At 43.4% G+C, this 16,910-nt stretch overlaps 1 protein-coding gene across 2 annotated transcripts in view; it reads right to left on the minus strand.

The window, feature by feature from the left end:
• The window catches only part of Dnah2 (dynein axonemal heavy chain 2), a 103,744-nt gene that overhangs the window by 38,574 nt on the left and 48,260 nt on the right, over positions 1-16,910 (minus strand). For both annotated transcript variants that reach the window (XM_026390568.2, XM_077800793.1), the window contains exons 31-48: positions 16,462-16,587; positions 16,039-16,149; positions 15,541-15,729; positions 14,649-14,752; positions 14,364-14,553; positions 13,469-13,649; positions 12,577-12,704; positions 12,081-12,233; positions 11,678-11,803; positions 6,033-6,251; positions 5,739-5,856; positions 5,384-5,520; positions 4,649-4,786; positions 4,400-4,558; positions 2,262-2,414; positions 1,967-2,058; positions 1,439-1,637; positions 1,068-1,292 (exon numbers count right to left, since the gene is read on the minus strand). In XM_026390568.2, coding sequence (XP_026246353.2) covers positions 1,068-1,292; positions 1,439-1,637; positions 1,967-2,058; positions 2,262-2,414; positions 4,400-4,558; positions 4,649-4,786; positions 5,384-5,520; positions 5,739-5,856; positions 6,033-6,251; positions 11,678-11,803; positions 12,081-12,233; positions 12,577-12,704; positions 13,469-13,649; positions 14,364-14,553; positions 14,649-14,752; positions 15,541-15,729; positions 16,039-16,149; positions 16,462-16,587 — 2,748 coding nt within the window. The remainder of the gene's footprint in view (positions 1-1,067; positions 1,293-1,438; positions 1,638-1,966; positions 2,059-2,261; positions 2,415-4,399; positions 4,559-4,648; positions 4,787-5,383; positions 5,521-5,738; positions 5,857-6,032; positions 6,252-11,677; positions 11,804-12,080; positions 12,234-12,576; positions 12,705-13,468; positions 13,650-14,363; positions 14,554-14,648; positions 14,753-15,540; positions 15,730-16,038; positions 16,150-16,461; positions 16,588-16,910) is intronic.

Raw genomic sequence — 16,910 nt, forward strand, 5'->3', positions numbered from 1 at the left:
ACAAGATTGGGCAGAGACAGGGGGAAGATAGGATGAGATGAAGCACAGAAATAGGGAGAATGCTTCAAAAGACTAGGAAGAGGATTTTAAATGTTCCCAACGCACATGATAAATGTTTGAAGTGATGGATATGCCAATTTCCCTGATCTGATCATTACACATTGTATATAAATATCAAAATGTCACACTATATCCTATAAATATGTATAATTATATGTGTCAATTAAAACTTTTTAGCTGGGCATGGTGTCACATGCCTGTAATCCCAGCGGCTCAGGAGGCTGAGGCAGGAGGATCGCAAGTTCAAAGCAAGCCTCAGCAAAGGTAAGGCGCTAAGCAACCCAGTGAGACCCTGTCTTTAAATATAATATAAAATAGGGCTGTGGATGTGGCTCAGTGATTGAGTGCCCCTGAGTTCAATCCTTGGTACTCCCCCCCAAAAAAACTTTTTAAATTTAAATAACCAAAAAGAAAAAATAGAATAGAGAGGATAAAAAAGGAGTAGAGAAGAAGATAGGAAATTGAGGGAAGAGGGACAGGGACAGAGTAAGGAGGGAGAAGCATGAAGTAATGTGGGCAGGAAAGATTCAGAGAAAGAAGAGGTTGGGGAAATTTTCTTTTAGAATTATTAAAATAACATATTTGCCTTTATTTCATCATTAAAATCAATGTACCCAAGTTATAAAATTCAGGTAAGTAAAACATTTTCATTATGTCTTTTAGATCTTATCTTTTTTTTTGTTTTTAAACTGTATATATTTACACACACATGTGGGTGTGCATGTGTGGGTACTCTCAGAAACACATGAATATATTATTAGGCAGATTTTTAACCCTAAGTGCCAGGTGGATGGGCACCCCCCAAATCAGAACTGAATGGGTACTGTCCATTGATTAAAGAAAGAAAAACAAATAATATGCTCAGAATTTCATGGGAGAAAATGCAGGGTACCCCTGTGTAAAAAGGAATACAGGGTTAGAGGATTAGAGCCTGGGGTCCCAGGAGTGGAGACTGAGCCTGTCACAGGAGGGAACAAAGACCTGAGCACAATTTCTCAGATACTTACTCGAATGTACTTGATGGTCTGCTTGGAGCGATCATACCAGAAGCCATAGTCAATCCAGAGACGAATCAGCTCCAGGGGTGGCTGGGACCCAAAAGTGTCCTTAGCTGGCATATTTAGCTCATCCATAAAAGTGATCAAGCTTTTGCCCCCAAATGGCACATAGACACCCTTGGTTCGTTTTTCCACCCTGCTCTCAATGATGTTCTGCACGTTGTTGGATGTGGTCTGGTGGAAAGGCATAAAATGGGTGCTTGAATCCTCCAGGAGAAATATGGGGTCAGAGAGGAGTGTCAACCAGGCAATTGGATCCCAGGGGAAGATAGAAGGCAGGGAGAGCTCAGGGAGCTGGTGGCCTGGGATCCCCAACACACCTGTGCAGACATGTTGACAATGAGCACTGTCCACTGGCTCGGGGGCAAGGACTGCAGAACGCTCTGGGCTATGGAGGTCTTTCCGGTTCCCACAGGACCCACCAGCAGAACAGGATTCTGGTTGGCCACCAAGGTGCTTACCAGGTAATTGTAACGAACAGTATCGACAGTGGGCACCATGATCTTATAGAAGGGGATGCTAGCCAAAGAAATGGGAACTATGTCTCAAGGATCATTCACTTCTTTGCAGCTCCCATTCCATTCTTCCCCCCAGTGTTTATCTTCCTCCAGTGTCACCATGGTCTGGTCACTAATCCTGCCTCCTGTGAAGCCTGGAGAGAGGCATCTTCCTTAAAGACCCCGTCCCAAGTCCTCTAAATGCTGCTTCCTCTACTCAAGAGTCATCTCTCTCTGGCATACACCTCTCCTTCTATGGCTCACTGTTGCCTCTGGACCCCATCACTCTTGCAACATCTCCCACCACCTGCAGCCTGGGGTCCCTCTGCATCCCCCAGACCATGCTCTTACTTTGGAGCATAGCGCCAACTCTTAGGGAGCTTATCTTCAAATGGTGTCCAACTCCGTGTCTTGGGGTTCACAAAATACTCATACACTGTGTCCTAAGGAGGGCATGAGTGTCTGGTTACCAAAGCTTTCCTCCAGCCCTCCCCAGCCCAGAGACATGGCTCACAAAATGCTCAGCGGCTGAGGGAAATAGAGCTGGGTCCACCGTCAGAAGATCAGGCAGAGTCTGAGGATCAGAAATGTTAGTGGGTTCGGTAAAAACGGGACAAATAGGACAGCTGGGTTTGAGGGCACTGACCTTATTGGGAAAGGAGCCTTCAACTTCCCGGAGGTAACTGTCAATCTTTTTGCGGCCCTCCTCATCCACAGAGGCACACACAGACCAGATCATACTGAACACAAATGTCATCTCCACCATAGTCACATAGAATTCACTATCAGCTGGGTTCATCTGAGTGGAAGAAGATTAGAGGACACTCCTGTAAGAGTCGGAGGGATCATCATGGAGGCCTAGAGCCTTTCTCCATTCCTGGTTCTAGTTGGAAAACCACATATTGTCTTCCAAATGTGTGCATTAATCTACAACTACTGAAACATTTCAGATAAATCTCAAGCTCCCTGCAGCTGCCTGGAGCTTCCTCTGTGACAAGTCATAACAACACAACTGTCATTTGACCATACCAGACCTGCACTGGAGAAGCACTCATGGGTGTTCAAGCAGACAGGCCCAGGGCTATGTGTGGTGACTTGTCTGCAATTGTAAAAATGTGGAGATACCCTAAACATTCACCAGGAAAGGAATGAAAAAATAAAACATAAGGTTCTATTGTGAAATAGTACATATCAGTTAGAGCAATTAAATAAATCTACACATAGCAATACAGAACCCAAAAACACATTGTTGGTTTACCATGCATATTGTATAGAACATAATCCCCCCCCTTTCTTTTTTGGTACCAGCGATTAAACTCGGGGGCCCTTAACCACTGAGCCACATCCTGGCCCTTTGTTTGTATTCTATTTAGAGACAGGGTCATACTGAACTGAGTTGCTTAGCACCTTACTAAGTTGCTGAGGCTTGGCTTTGAACTCGTGATCCTCCTGCCTCAGCCTCCTGAGCCACTGGGATTATAGGCATGTGCCACCACGCCCAGCAACATAATCCATTTTTTAAATACTGCATTTTCTGTAGATACTATGGATTTGTATGTAACCGAATTATTTATTTATTTATTTATTTATTTATTTGGGGGCACTGGGGATTGAACCTGAGCTACCTCCCCAGCAATTTTCATTTTTTGTTTTGAGACAGGATCTTGCTAAATTCACTGCTCTGGAACTTGCAATCTTCCTTCCTGCCTCAGCCTCCTGAGCTCCCAAGTTTACAGGCATGTGCCATTGGGCCTAGCTTGACAACAGGCTCTGAATGAAGATGTTTAAAATTACAGCTGTCCAAATACAGAATGCTGGATTTGGTTTCAGAATAATCTCCTACTCTCAAAACATGGATGGGAAAGTATATTGAAAATCTGCGGTCTGCTGTGCTTAGCCAGAATCCTAATTCTATCCTTCCAGCTTGACCCCAATATACAGTTGTCATCCCCCTCAGCTCCCCAGGAAGCTGCCCCTCTCCAGGCAGTTCTCCTTGACACCTGAATGCCATTAACACCATGTGATTTGTTTTCATCCCACACATTACCTTGCAAGTGCATCTACATATTTTAAATCTGTATTAACTGCACAAGGAATGACTCACACTGTTACAGATCTTAATTGTTGTTCATAATATATTTAGTTATCTGGCAATGTCCTTAAAAACAGTATGAACCATTTCTAGGTAGCAATTTAATCTCAACAGAAAATACCAAATTTAAGTTACTATTCCATAAATTCTAAAGTGGGCAAAATTTTCCTTAAATATCAATTCATCTGAAATGTTCTAGAACCCATCCCTTATCAGATTTAGCTGGGGGCTCCTTCTAGCCAAAATGGTATCCCAGGGCCCCACATGTACCAAGAATTAATATATTCATAGCTTGAAAGGATGGAGAAATGAGAAGTTGAATTCAGCTCCCAGAATATTGGTGAGAAATATCAGTGAGACCCCATTGTGTGTTATAATTTACTGTTCAAGTGTGTTGCGTGAGATGGAACCCAGGGCCTTATGCATGTTCTGCCATTGATCTGCATCCTCAGCCCTTGCTATATGCAATTTAGAATCTCTAATCTGAGCTTCCAGGTCACCATGTATACACACACACACACACACACACACACACACACACACACAAACAGCCCCCCTTCCTCCACAGTCATCCCTGAGGCCTCCCCTTGGAGTCTCTGTTCCACTCAAGCCTGGTGCTCAAACTGAAGCTATCCCCATGAGATTGTGAGCCCTTTCTCCTGCCCCTGCCCTGGCCTGGGTTCACCCCTTACCCCATTCTCTGATGCGGTCAGGGCTGAGTACAGCTTGCAGAGGGAGATGATGCCACTGTACTCGGGCACAGGCACCAGCTCATTGCAATTATCCTTCTTAAAGGCCAGTATCTTGTTGATGAACTTTTCAAACATGCGTTGAAGTGGCTCTACCTCAGTCTGGAGGTGAATAAGAAGGGAACTTTATTTATTTGCTCTTATGTCTGGTAGCTGCCCTGGTCACTTCCTCTCTCCTCAGTTCCCTTATACCTTTGGCCTCTTCTCTAGCCATGACTGAACATAGGGCTTCCAGCCCAGGTCAACATAGTCAGTGTAGACCATCCCACAGCGAGAGACAGTTGCTGGAGAGGCCACTGCCAAGTTCTCCACTTCAAACAGGAGAGACACCTAGGGGTAATATTTTGGTCAGAACCCCATTTTCCTCTGACTCCCCATTTGTAGTAAAAAAAAAAAAAAAAAACAATATCCCAGAACCCTGATGTCCCAAAATGTGTCTCTACTAAAGTATGACAAGAAGAATAAAGACCTGAGGTTCATAAGTGATTCGCTTTTGTAAAAAAAAATTAGAGGTTATTCCAGGTTATCCTTAGGAAAAATCACTCTGGCTTGCATTGTGGGAAAGGGCGGGCATGGTAGCCCATGAACTTATAGCCGAGGTGCATGACAAACACATGCCTTATAGGCTAAGGAGGGTCAAAGTCTATACACTGCTTTTGTACACAGAGTTACTTTCTGTAAAATTCTTCCCACCCTCCATGGTAGGCCTTAGGCACACCAGACCAGCATTCTACCACTGACCTGCACCCCCAGCCTAAGCAAAACATTTTTTTCTTTATCACAGCTTTCCCTGAATCCAGGCATCCTCCTCCCCAGCTATACCCTATGGAATTCACTCTTCTCTTAGGATTCTGGTCTCCTCCCACCCCCTCCTCATGCCCTCCACTGTCTCCTGGGCAGGGCCTAGGCAGGACCACATCCCCCTACCTGCTCAGGCATTGCAATACGCTCTCCATTAATGAGGGTCAACACTTTGTTGTCATCCATGACGGAGTTCATGCTTTCAATCCACAATGTGTCCACAGGGCCATCGAAAAGTATCCACTTCTCATCAGGTTTCTCGTCTTAGTAGCAGGTGGATGATGAGGACTGACCCAGGAGCCTCCTCCCCTTGCTCTTCCACCTCCCTCAGGCTCCTCTGAGAGCCAAGCCCTTGTGCTTCCTTATTCTTCAACATTCCCCCTCTACTTCTCTCCCCCAGTGGAACCTCCTATCCCCACACTCCCCACTCCTTTAGGAGATCCAGGCATCTGATCTCCCCACCCCACAATCCTTTGGATACCTGCACATGCTGCCCGCATGACACTGGACAAGATGCCATCTGTCCATTCATTAGTGCTGAGGTCATATTCCCCATACAGCTCTCCTAGGGACAATGCTTTGGGGTTCAAAGGGAACTCCTGAAAGTGACACACAAAGGATTTTTGAGCGCTGGTAGACAAAACTCTCAAGATCCCCCTTTATATCCAGCTCCCCTTCTCTCTCTCATGCTTTCCAGGCCTCCCTGGCTCCCAGCGTGGCCCTCCCTGATACCTGAGCTTTCTCACCCCCAAGATGAACTGTCCCAAATGCATACTCTAACAATGTTGAAGTTGGGTTCTCCAGCACGGCACAGGGAGGACAAGGAAGCCTGCAGGATTCGCCAGGAGGTAGTCTTGCCGCTGCCCGTGCCTCCCACAATCATGGTGGAGTGGCGGGAGTTCTTGGTTTCATACAACTGGAAAACCTTAGTGAGGGTGAATGGCGTGATCTGCAGGCCCATATCCCGAATCTCCTGTTCGATAGCCTCTTGCAGCTGCGGGAAGGGAAAATACAGGAAGTGGAATAATAAAGGACAGAGCCTCCAACAGACTTTCAAAATCCCTCAATTCCTGGGAGGATATGTTCAAACTATTAAAAGTGGCACTAGAGTTCTTTGCACTCTGAAGATGTTCATTCACTGAAAAGCCGGCCAGTCTCAGAGTAAAGACACTGGGCTCTGGAGTCAGCCAGCCTGGTTCCTCAGCTTTCAGTTATGTGATCCCGAGTGACTTACTTCTCTAAACCTCAGTTTCCGCGCATGCACAATGTCTGACACATAGCTCTACACATTTTTTCTATTATAATTCAACACATATTTAGTAAGTCTCTACGGTATGTCCTGAGCACTGTGCTGGGTGCTAGGGATATGGCTGGAAACAAAATAGAGTTTAATTTACAGCAGAGCTCACAGCATGGTGGGAAACCTTAATCAGCTTTTGTTTGTTAGTTTTCAGTGCTGAGGAATAAACCAAAGGCCTTGTGCATGCTGGGAAAGCACTCTACCATGGAGCTACATCCCCGGCCCTGATTTATTTTAAAAACCTAAGTTAAGAAGTAATGCTTATAGAACTGTGACCCATATGGATCAGTCCCAGAATAGCATAACACTGTTAAACACAGTTCATGCAACCAACTGATTTCAAATAGGTGCACGATCTTTACTTAGATTTCTTTGTGTGTGTGTGCGTGCTGGATTTGAACCTAGGGGTGCTTTACCACTGAGCCACATCCCCAGCCCTTTAAAAACTTTTTACTTTTATTTTGAGACAGGATCTTGCTAAGTTGCTTAGAGCCTTACTATGTTGCTGATACTTGCCTCAGACTTGCGATCCTCCTACCTCAGCCTCCCAAGTTGCTGGGATTATCGGTATATGCCACTGCACCCAGCTTTATTTATAAATCTTAAAGATCACTAACAGGTCTCACTAACAGTACTTCCTTCAACTATCTGAGAATTAGTTTTATTGGTATATTTATATGCGTGTGTGTTTAGTGCTATACTGAAAGTGTAATGATATATTTTCTATTTATTCACTTATTCTCTAATTCCTTCTTTGACCCAGGAGTTATTTTGGATTGTATTACCTAATTTCCAAATATTTAGGCCTTTTCTATTCTATTACTGATTTCTAATTTAATTTATATACAGATCATCCTCTGTATATTTTCAAACATTTGAAATTTATGAGACTTATGCTTTAATAAACCAGCATATGGTAATTATGGCCAACTTTTCATGTATACTTGAGAAGAATGTGTATTTGCAATTGTTAGATACAATGTTCTATGTGTTTCAGGTCAAAATCTGTTAAAAAGCATTCAAATTTATATCTTTGTGGAATTTTTTACCTGTTTTATCAATTTCTAAAATGAACATGACCAGATCTTCCACAAGGGTTATGAATTTATCTATTTCTCCTTTTAGCTCTGTCAATTTTGTTTTATGAATTGTGTAGCTATATTTAAGGGCATACAAATGTATCACTGTTACATCTTTTTGTGTATTGGTCCTTTTACCATTATGCAATGTTTCCCTTTACCTTTTGTGACAGGATTATACCTAGCGGTGCTCTACCACTAAGCTACATCTCCAACCCTCTCTATTTTATTTTATTTTTTTAAATATTTATTTTTTTAGTTGTAGTTGGAAACAATACTTTTATTTATTTATCATTATGTGGTGCTGAGGATCGAACCCAGGGCCTCGCACATGCTAGGTGAGCGCTCTACCGCTGAGCCACAACCCCAGCCCTCCATTTTACTTTGAGACAGGATCTCACTAAGTTGCCCAAGCTGGCCTTCAACTTGCCATCCTCCTACCTCAGCCTCTGGATTGCTGGGATTACAGGTGCATGCCACCATACCCAGCTCCCCTTTACCTTTAATACTGCTTTTCTCATTAAAGTCTGCTTTGCCTAATATTAATAGAGTTGCTATTGTGATCAGAAAATATGGCCTGAATAAATTCCTTTAAAATATTTGAGGCAGATTTATGACATTTGGCCTAATATTCTATGTATGCCATGGTGTACTTCTGCATTTTAGCACAGCACTTTCCCTAGTAGCTGCCTGAGAAAGGAGATATCAGAGGGGATATCTTCTTTGTTTCCTTTGTTGTTGTTTTGAGAATCAGCATGTCTAAAAATGTTTCTAATCTTGCCTCATACCTGACAGGTTGGGTAGATACAGAATTTAAGGTGGGGAATCATTTTCTTTCTCTCTCTCTCTTTTTTTTTTTTTTTTTTTTTTTGGTATAGGGATTGAACCCAGAAGGACTTTTTTTTTTTTTTTTTTGAGACAGGGCCTCATTGAGGGCCTCCTAAATTCCTGAGGCTGGCTTTGAACTTTCAATCCTCCTGGCTTAGCCTCCCAAGCTTCTGGGTTTACAAGTGTGCGCCCCACCACACCTGGCTGGAAATAATTTTTCTCCATAATTTTGAAGATTGTGCCATTGATTGTTTATAAGTTTAATATTGCTATTGAGAAGTCTAGCATTCTGATTATTTACTTATTTATTTAGGACTGGGGATTGCACCCTAAGGTGCTTTACCACTGAGCCACATCCCCAACCCTTTTTATTTTTTGAGACAGGGTCTCTCTATGTTGCTTAGGGCCTCACTAAATTGCTGAAACTAGCCTCAAACTTATAGGTGTGTGCTACCATACCAGGCCTAGCCTTATGTTTTTATGTTTTTTTACCTTTGGAATATAGCTTTTTTTTTTTTGCCCTCTTTGGAAGCTGTACTTGTCCTAGTGTTTTGAAATTTCATATTAATGGGCTTTCATAAGGATGTATTCTTGTTCATCATGTCACACACTTATGGACATTTTCATTTTGTAAACTTCTATCCTTCAGCTCTTGAGAGTCTTCTTGAATTATTTCATTATTATCTCACCCCCAATATTTCCTTTGCTCTTATTTTTGTAACCCTTTATTTGGATAGTCTTTCCTAGATTTGCTTTTGAATCTTCTCTCCTTCCCCTTTCTCTGCTCTATTCTCTGGAATAGTGCCTTTTAGGGTTTATTATTATTATTATTATTATTATTATTAATTAGGTATAAATGACATCAGAATGCATTTTGACTCATTGTACACAACTGCAGCACAATGTTTCATTTCTCTGGCTGTACATCATGCAGCATTGTACCATATGTGCAGTCAAACATGTACCTAGGGTAATGATGTCCATCTCATGGAATAGTGCCCTTTAAATAACATTTCACTAGCATTTCACTCTCTGAGAATATTAATGGTAGTTTCTGCCTGTTTGCTTATGGCTTTTTTATTGGTTTTAGAAAGGGTCTGGCCATATTGCCCAGGCTAGGCTTTAACAACTCAAGTGATCCTCCCATCTCAGCCAACTCCCAACCTACAGAGACACCTAATTTCACAACTGCTGAGCCTTCTGAAGATTGCCTTTCAATTTTCCCCAGTTTTCTCAGGCTTGCTAAGATAAGCCACAATTTACCCATTTGCTTCCTACATCTGACATTTCGTTGTTATCTCCTCTCTCATTCTCCCCATCCCTTTATGTGTATGACTTACAAACTTCTTTAGTGTAGCTGTAGTGTGTTTTAATCTACTTTCATTACCTGTAAGTCCTTTATTTTTTTAATACCTTTATTTTGTTTATTTAGTTTGATGTGGTGCTGGGGATCAAACCCAGGGCCTCACATATGCTAGGCAAGCACCCTACACCTGAGCTACAGCCCCAGCTCTGGAAGTCCTATCTTTCTATTGTGATTTTTTGTGCTGCTTCTCTAATAATCTTATTTTTCATTTCTAGAAATACTATTGGTTTTTTTTCAAACCTACTTGTTTACAAGTCTCTTGTTCCTGGTTCATAGTTTCAAGCTTCTCTTTCATTTCTTTAAACATTAAACACAGATTTAAAAAAAAAAATTCTGTATCTTTTTGTTTCAATACCTGAAGTCTTCATGGATCTGATTCTGCTGGTTTTTCAAGCTTCCATTTATGGTATTTTGCTTTATGATATGTGTTTTGTGATTTTTGACCACAAGTTGCTCATTTTCTTGGGCTTTTATCTGTGTGGATTCCTTTAGGCCTAAGTTAGTGTTTCATTCCTCCAGAAACAATTTGCTTTTACTTCTGCCAGTCACCTGGGGGCACCAACAACCTAGAACTACTTAAAATTAAAAATTCAAGCTTGAGTGGGGTACAGTGGAACACCCCTATAATCTCAGTGACTCAGAAGGTTGAACAAGAGGATCACAAGTTTAAGGCTCACCTCAGCAATCTGTTGAGATGTTATCTCAAAATAAAAAGGACTGGGGATGTAATGTAGTTCAGTGGTAAAGTGCCCCTAGGTTCAATCCCTAGAACCAAAACAAAACAAAACAAAATTTGAATTTTTTTTGGTATACAGTCAAATAAATTATGACCATAAACCATGTGAGGGGTTATCTTGTGGCTAAGATATCTCAAAGGAGATTTTTGCTCAGACAGACAAGTTTCTTTTCCGTATACATCTTTTCTAAATGATGGTTGTCTCATTTTTCCATTTATTGGAGTATTATTCTTTGTGGCCTGAGGTTTATGCAGCCCTGGGCTTTTGTTATACTTCCAAACTTGGGCTGCTTCATCTCCTATCCCCAGTGCTTTAGATTTCACAGAAATTTCCTGGGAAAAGTCATCTTTGGAAACTCATTTACACCGCTCCCAGGGTTCTTGCCTTTACCCTCCCCCCAACACATGACCCCCTGAAATTTTTGCCAGTTAAACAACACATTAAAAAAAAAAAAGGTGTTTTTTTTGTGTTTTTATTCAGCATTTCAGTGGTTTCAACTGGAAAGACCATTCAGGGTAGCTAGACTATTGTAACACTGGAGAAGAAAGTTTCTTTTTTTTTTTTAATATTTATTTATTTATTTTTTTTTAGGTTTCGGCGGACACAACATCTTTGTTTATATATGGTGCTGGGGATCGAACCCAGGCCGCACGCATGCCAGGCGAGCGCGCTACTGCTTGAGCCACATCCCCAGCCCCAGAAGAAAGTTTCTATCCTTTCTAAAATTCCTTTTTATTTCCTCCACTTCATGTTTCCCTCATATCAAACAGCTCTCCATAGTTACTCCTCAAAACCCCCAGATGAAGAGATATGGAGAGACAGGGGAGGGCTAGTGGATATTGAGAAAGTGAAAAGGCCAATGGATTCAAGTTTTCAATGAAATCAAAGAAGTGTGTCATGGAAGTAACCTGAATGGGTAAATCAGGGGGTAGGGAGCTGTAGTCAGAGAGGAGAATATGTATATCATATCATACATAAGAAAACCTAAGGAGAGGTCCACTATCTTACTCAAAGTCACAGCTAGTAAAAAGGCAGAACAAGGCCTGGAAGCCAGGTTCCCTGTTTCCAAGATTCACATATGAAGCTAGGAGAGTGTTAAGGCATACATACCTTGCCATAGTCAATGACTGGCAGTTCAATGTTGGGGAAAAGATCTTGCACAATAGCATTGAACAGTGGCACATCAACTGATGTAAGCTTGGCAATATTCATATCTCTCATTGAGAGCAGCAGAACCTGGATGGGAAAAGACAGAGACTCAGCCATGAGGAGAGAGTCCCTAGGTTCTTATGAGGCCTTTCTCCAAAGGGCTCAGGGGTGGACACCAAGAACAATGGATACACCAGAGTGAGTCCTTAGCAACACAACAGGTAAAACTCAAGCAACACAGGGTTTAAGGCATGAGGGTGGGAATCAAAATCAGGGGCAAGAAAGGGTCTGAAAAACATTAATGAAGACACACAGGACCAATGGCAATAGAAGTTAAGGTCCAAGGGCCATGTCCTTGATGTACCTCTTCATCAGTCATTTCTGGCCGTAGGCGACGCTTCTTGCCAGCATAGCGTAGGAGGGAGGTGAGGGCCCGGAGGCCAAAGTCATAGTGGTCCTGTCTGGAGAGCTGCTGCACAGCCAGTGAGTAGAGCGTGTACACCTTCTTGGCCAGGACCTGAGAACCAAACGGAGGAGGAAACAACCCATCTCCCCACAAACCCCCCTCTTCATCTAGGGATAGTTACAGATACCAGAAGCTGGATCAAGGACCTGAAGCACCTGGGAGGTGCTCTGTGGACAATTCTGATGGGAAGACCTGGTGAACTGTCCTATTATTAGTTAGTGACATGGTGGAAGGCAGACCTCCCTCCTCTGAATTCTTCTGCCTTCATCCTACTGATAATGGTCTAGTTCCTTGTAGGATAAGTTGATTGTGAGACCTTCAGGGGGTTCCTCTGTTCAGGGAATAATTATGGAAGGGAAATAAAATAACTGGAATAAAGGGATTCTAGAGATACCTTGCAGTTTCCAAAGCCCTCTCCAAAAAGAATGATTTCTGCAATAAGTACAGAATCAGGCACCACCATGGCAATTGGACGAAACATGGACTTAAGATTTTCAGGAAGCTCTGTGCGACCAGCATAACCTGGAAAACAACTCCATTTATTTAGAATCCCTGCATTTCCTTATTTTGACTTGCTTCCCAAAACCTATTTCCCTATCAATTCCATTTTGCCCAACCCTAGCTCTATCTTTAACTTTCTCTCCAAGTCCAACTCTAAGATTACAGCCCTGAATCTTCCCATTGAACTTTGACCTTCTTTCCTCTCTGTCCTTTCCTTACTTCCTTCATGGGCCTGTATCAAATTGAAATTACAGGGCTGCTTATTTCCCATCTCTCCAAGTTCTACATAGTTCAACATCAATCCTGATAGAAATCACAGCTGTTTCTTTCATTCTTCTCAGGACCTCAACTCTTTCTATGCCTGTTCTCTCCTACACCTTCCCCTGGAGCTATGGGATAGTAATGAGAGACTCCAGGCCGAGCACTTTAGGAGATTCTGCTTCCCACACAAGGGACAGCTGGTAGACCAGAACCCTGGGAGTTAGCCCAATGGGAGAGGATAGCTAAGACTAAGGTTACATATAGACACATAAGTAGTTATTGATCCCTTTAGAGAGATTGTATTCCTCCTTCTAGAAAAGTGCATGTATATCTTTCTCTTGCCCTTTGTAGCCTTTAGCCTGGCAAGCACTCTAGCACCAAGCTGCATCCCCAGTTTCACTCTCTGTTATCTTTAGCCAGATTTTCCCTTGGAAGGGGGAAACAGGAGGTGCAGTTATTTGCCCTGGACAATCACAGCTCTCCAGTCACATTCCCAGAAGTCCCATTCACTCCCTTATACCTACCAGGATTCATGGTAATAAAGATTCCACAAGACCACACTAGATTTATTTCAAAGCCTTCAAAATGGAAACGAGTGAGGTTAGCAGCCAAAGCAGTTAGGATGGACAGGATCTGCTGCGCCACCACAGACAGTACCTCGATGTTGATGCGGTTAAACTCATCAAAGCAGCCCCAGGCTCCGGACTACAGAGGGAGAAAGGCAAAGTCACTGGGAGCAAGAAAATTTCCCCAAGATACTAGAAAGCACAGCTACCATACTCTTCCTTAAAATGTTCAGTAGGTGAGGTGGCTCCAAAATTGGAGATGCCAGAGGGCACCAGAGTAGCACTATCATGGCTTCTGGACAGAGATTTCCATCCAACAGGACAGGCTGGCTTGCAAAGAGACTGGGGCAGGGAATTTGTGTGTACTGAGTTCTACTGTGTGCCAGACAGTTTCTGTGTATGATTTTTTTTTTTGGCAGGGGGTGGGGAAGGTGGGGAAGGATTGGGGGGGTAACAAGGCTAGAACTCAAGGGCACTCAACCACTGAACCACATCCCCAGCCTATTTTGTATTTTATTTGGAGACAGGGTCTCAGTTGCTTAGCACCTCACTGTTGCTGAGGCTGGCTTTGAACTCACAATCCTTCTGCCTCAGCCTCTTGAGCAGCTGGGATTATAGGCATGCACCACCACACCCAGCTATTTGTGTATGATCTTGTTTAATCTTTATATAATCTTTTGATTTTGTAAACAAGCAATATGAAATTCAGGGAGATACAAGGGCTTCTCAAATTTTTAGAATTATCTCAGGTTACACAATGATGGAAGCTATGAAACACTGAACCAGAATTGGATTTCAGTTGATTTTCTGATACTAAAAGATGTGGAAGGGACAGGTTAATCAGGATGCTGACCTGGGCCAGGCCTGAGTACATTCGGCCCATGGATTTATAATCCAGGCCCTCCGAGCAGTTGACCACAATGACATAATAGCCAAGAGCCTTTCCCAGGTCCTTGACAGTCTCTGTCTTCCCAGTTCCTGCCGGGCCTTTGGGGGAGCCCCCTCGATGTAGGTGCAATGCCGTGGTCAGTGTCATGTAACACCTGGGAATTGAGGACAGGACTTGGTAAGACTCCTAAAAGTCTCTCTCAACTCCACACCCCAACCCCAACCACCTCCTTCCTCCCTGAGAGCAGACCTGTCTGTCAGAGGGGTGATGACCAGCCGGCCAGAGTTACCCAGGTACTCGTAACCATATTGAAACTGTGTGTTGGTCTGGCGGATCATGCAATCATCAAGATCCTGGGGAAAGAGATCAGAACAAGATGGAAATTGTCTGTGGTAATGGATCCAAGAGGGAAGGGGGTTGCAAATAGATTAGGATTTCCACTTTAGAGCTAGAAGGAGGGAATGGTTTACTATTGTTATTATTACTACTACTACTAGGGATTGAACCCAAAGGTGTTTAACAACTGAGCCACATTCCCAGCCCTTTTTATGTTTTTTTTTTTTTTTTTTTTTAGAGAGAGAGAGAGAATTTTAATATTTATTTTTTAGTTTTCAGCAGACACAACATCTTTGTTTGTATGTGGTGCTGAGGATCGAACCTGGGCCGCACGCATGCCAGGCGAGCGCGCTACCGCTTGAGCCACATCCCCAGCCCTTTTGTTTTGTTTTTGTTTTTGTTTTTAATTTGAGACAAGGTCTTACTAAGTTGCTCAAGGCCTTGCTAAGTGGCTGAAGCTGGCTTTGAATTCTTGCCTCAGCCTCCCAACTTGCTGGGATTACAGGTGTGTGCCACCATGCCCAGTGTAGGAGGGAATCCTTTATTATCAACATGGAAAATGGGCTTCAGATTGCATGTCCACCCTGATCCATGGCAGCAGCTAAGTCCCAATCAAGCAATGCCTGTTGTGAGCACTGCCTAGAACAATTATTTACCCCTCCTGAATTAAGAGGTGAAACACTATTAAGAACTGGAGTAGGGTATTATGAGAGGGCTAAGGGTTGGGTTAGATTGTTATTGCATTTAGGAAACATGATTTTAATTCTGGGAATAAGATCAGTTTTAGGGTAAGAGAGTAGGATACCTTCTCCCAGTAGAATCGAAGTTGGCTGAGCCAGTCAAAGGCATTGACATCCATGACTCCACTTTTATAAAGCTTCTCTAATACATCCCGGGCATGAACTTCTATCGTCACCAGAGCCACGATTTTAAGCCGCATGATCTTGGTCAAGTTCCCCCTGATGGCTTCTGAATATTTATTTAGTATTGACACCTGTGGAATGAGGCAGCAGGGCAGAACAGACGCAGCAAGGCTCCCAAGCCAAAATGCACTTATCCCAATCTAACACTTCAACCCCAAAGCTGATCCCATCCACACTTAACAGCCACATGGGAAAATCAAATTCTGCTCCACACCAAACTCTCCTCACTGGAATTCTATCAAAAGTACCCTCATTCTAGCCCTTTTGCACCAGCTGCTCCTCCCCCTCCTCCTCCTCCCCTTCCTCCTCCTCCTCTTCCTCCTTCTTCTTTTTTTCTAATTTTCTCTCTAGCTAATCACCTCCCTCCCAGCAATTCCTACCTGTTTCTTCTTCATGACCTTGAGGATTTTCTTATCTCCCCGATCCTTAGCTGTCAACAGGCACTTGGAGACATCTGCTGTCCACTGGATCTGACTGGCGGTGATCACCATCTGAGCAGGTGCAGAAGCCAATTCTAAGGCCCTGCTCTTGGCCACCCACACAGCACAGCTCCTGAGTTCCAGCCTCTTTGTGGAGTAGAGGCTTCCTGAACCAGGTTCTCATTGTGCCTATTCTGCTCTAAAGGATGGAGCATGTATGTGCCTCGGGTCAGGAGCTATAGGTCCAGCATGTAGTATACACACCCACAGCCCACAAAGTGGGGCAAGAAACCTTTCTTTGTTTTGTGCATCTCTAGAATCTGTTTATCTACTTGCTGGTGACCTCCATCTTCTTGTTCCCCATTTTTGTTGAAAACAGCTTACCTGTCCAGCCCATTCCTTCACCCATTTGTCCCTTTTATTGAGGAACTTCCTGAGGGCCATGCGGCAGTTCCGGAGAAGATCCCGCAGGGTCACCCTCATGGTGCGTTCCACATCACCAAGCCAAGACTGGGGAGAGGTGAAAGAACAGGATGGTGTGGCCTCAGGGGTCAGAGGCAAGACTCCCCAAAGGGAAGGTACTTGGGAAATAGCACTCCAGGGCTTAGGAATCAGGAGGAAAGCAAGACCTGGGCAATAGCTGGCTTGGGTCACCAAGAGAAATGGAGGCCAGGAGTGCAGAGTATCTGATTTTCAAGAGGAAATTTAAGTTCAAGGCAGAGGTTATGACTGACAAGAAATAGTCGGTGGGAGGGGAACAGGTCACTGAAAAAGCAACTACCAATCATCTCTTCATGGAGATGTTCTCACCTTGTAGAACCAAGCAGACTTTC

This window comes from Urocitellus parryii, chromosome 7, assembly GCF_045843805.1.
Source record: "Urocitellus parryii isolate mUroPar1 chromosome 7, mUroPar1.hap1, whole genome shotgun sequence".
Lineage (NCBI taxonomy): Eukaryota > Metazoa > Chordata > Mammalia > Rodentia > Sciuridae > Urocitellus > Urocitellus parryii.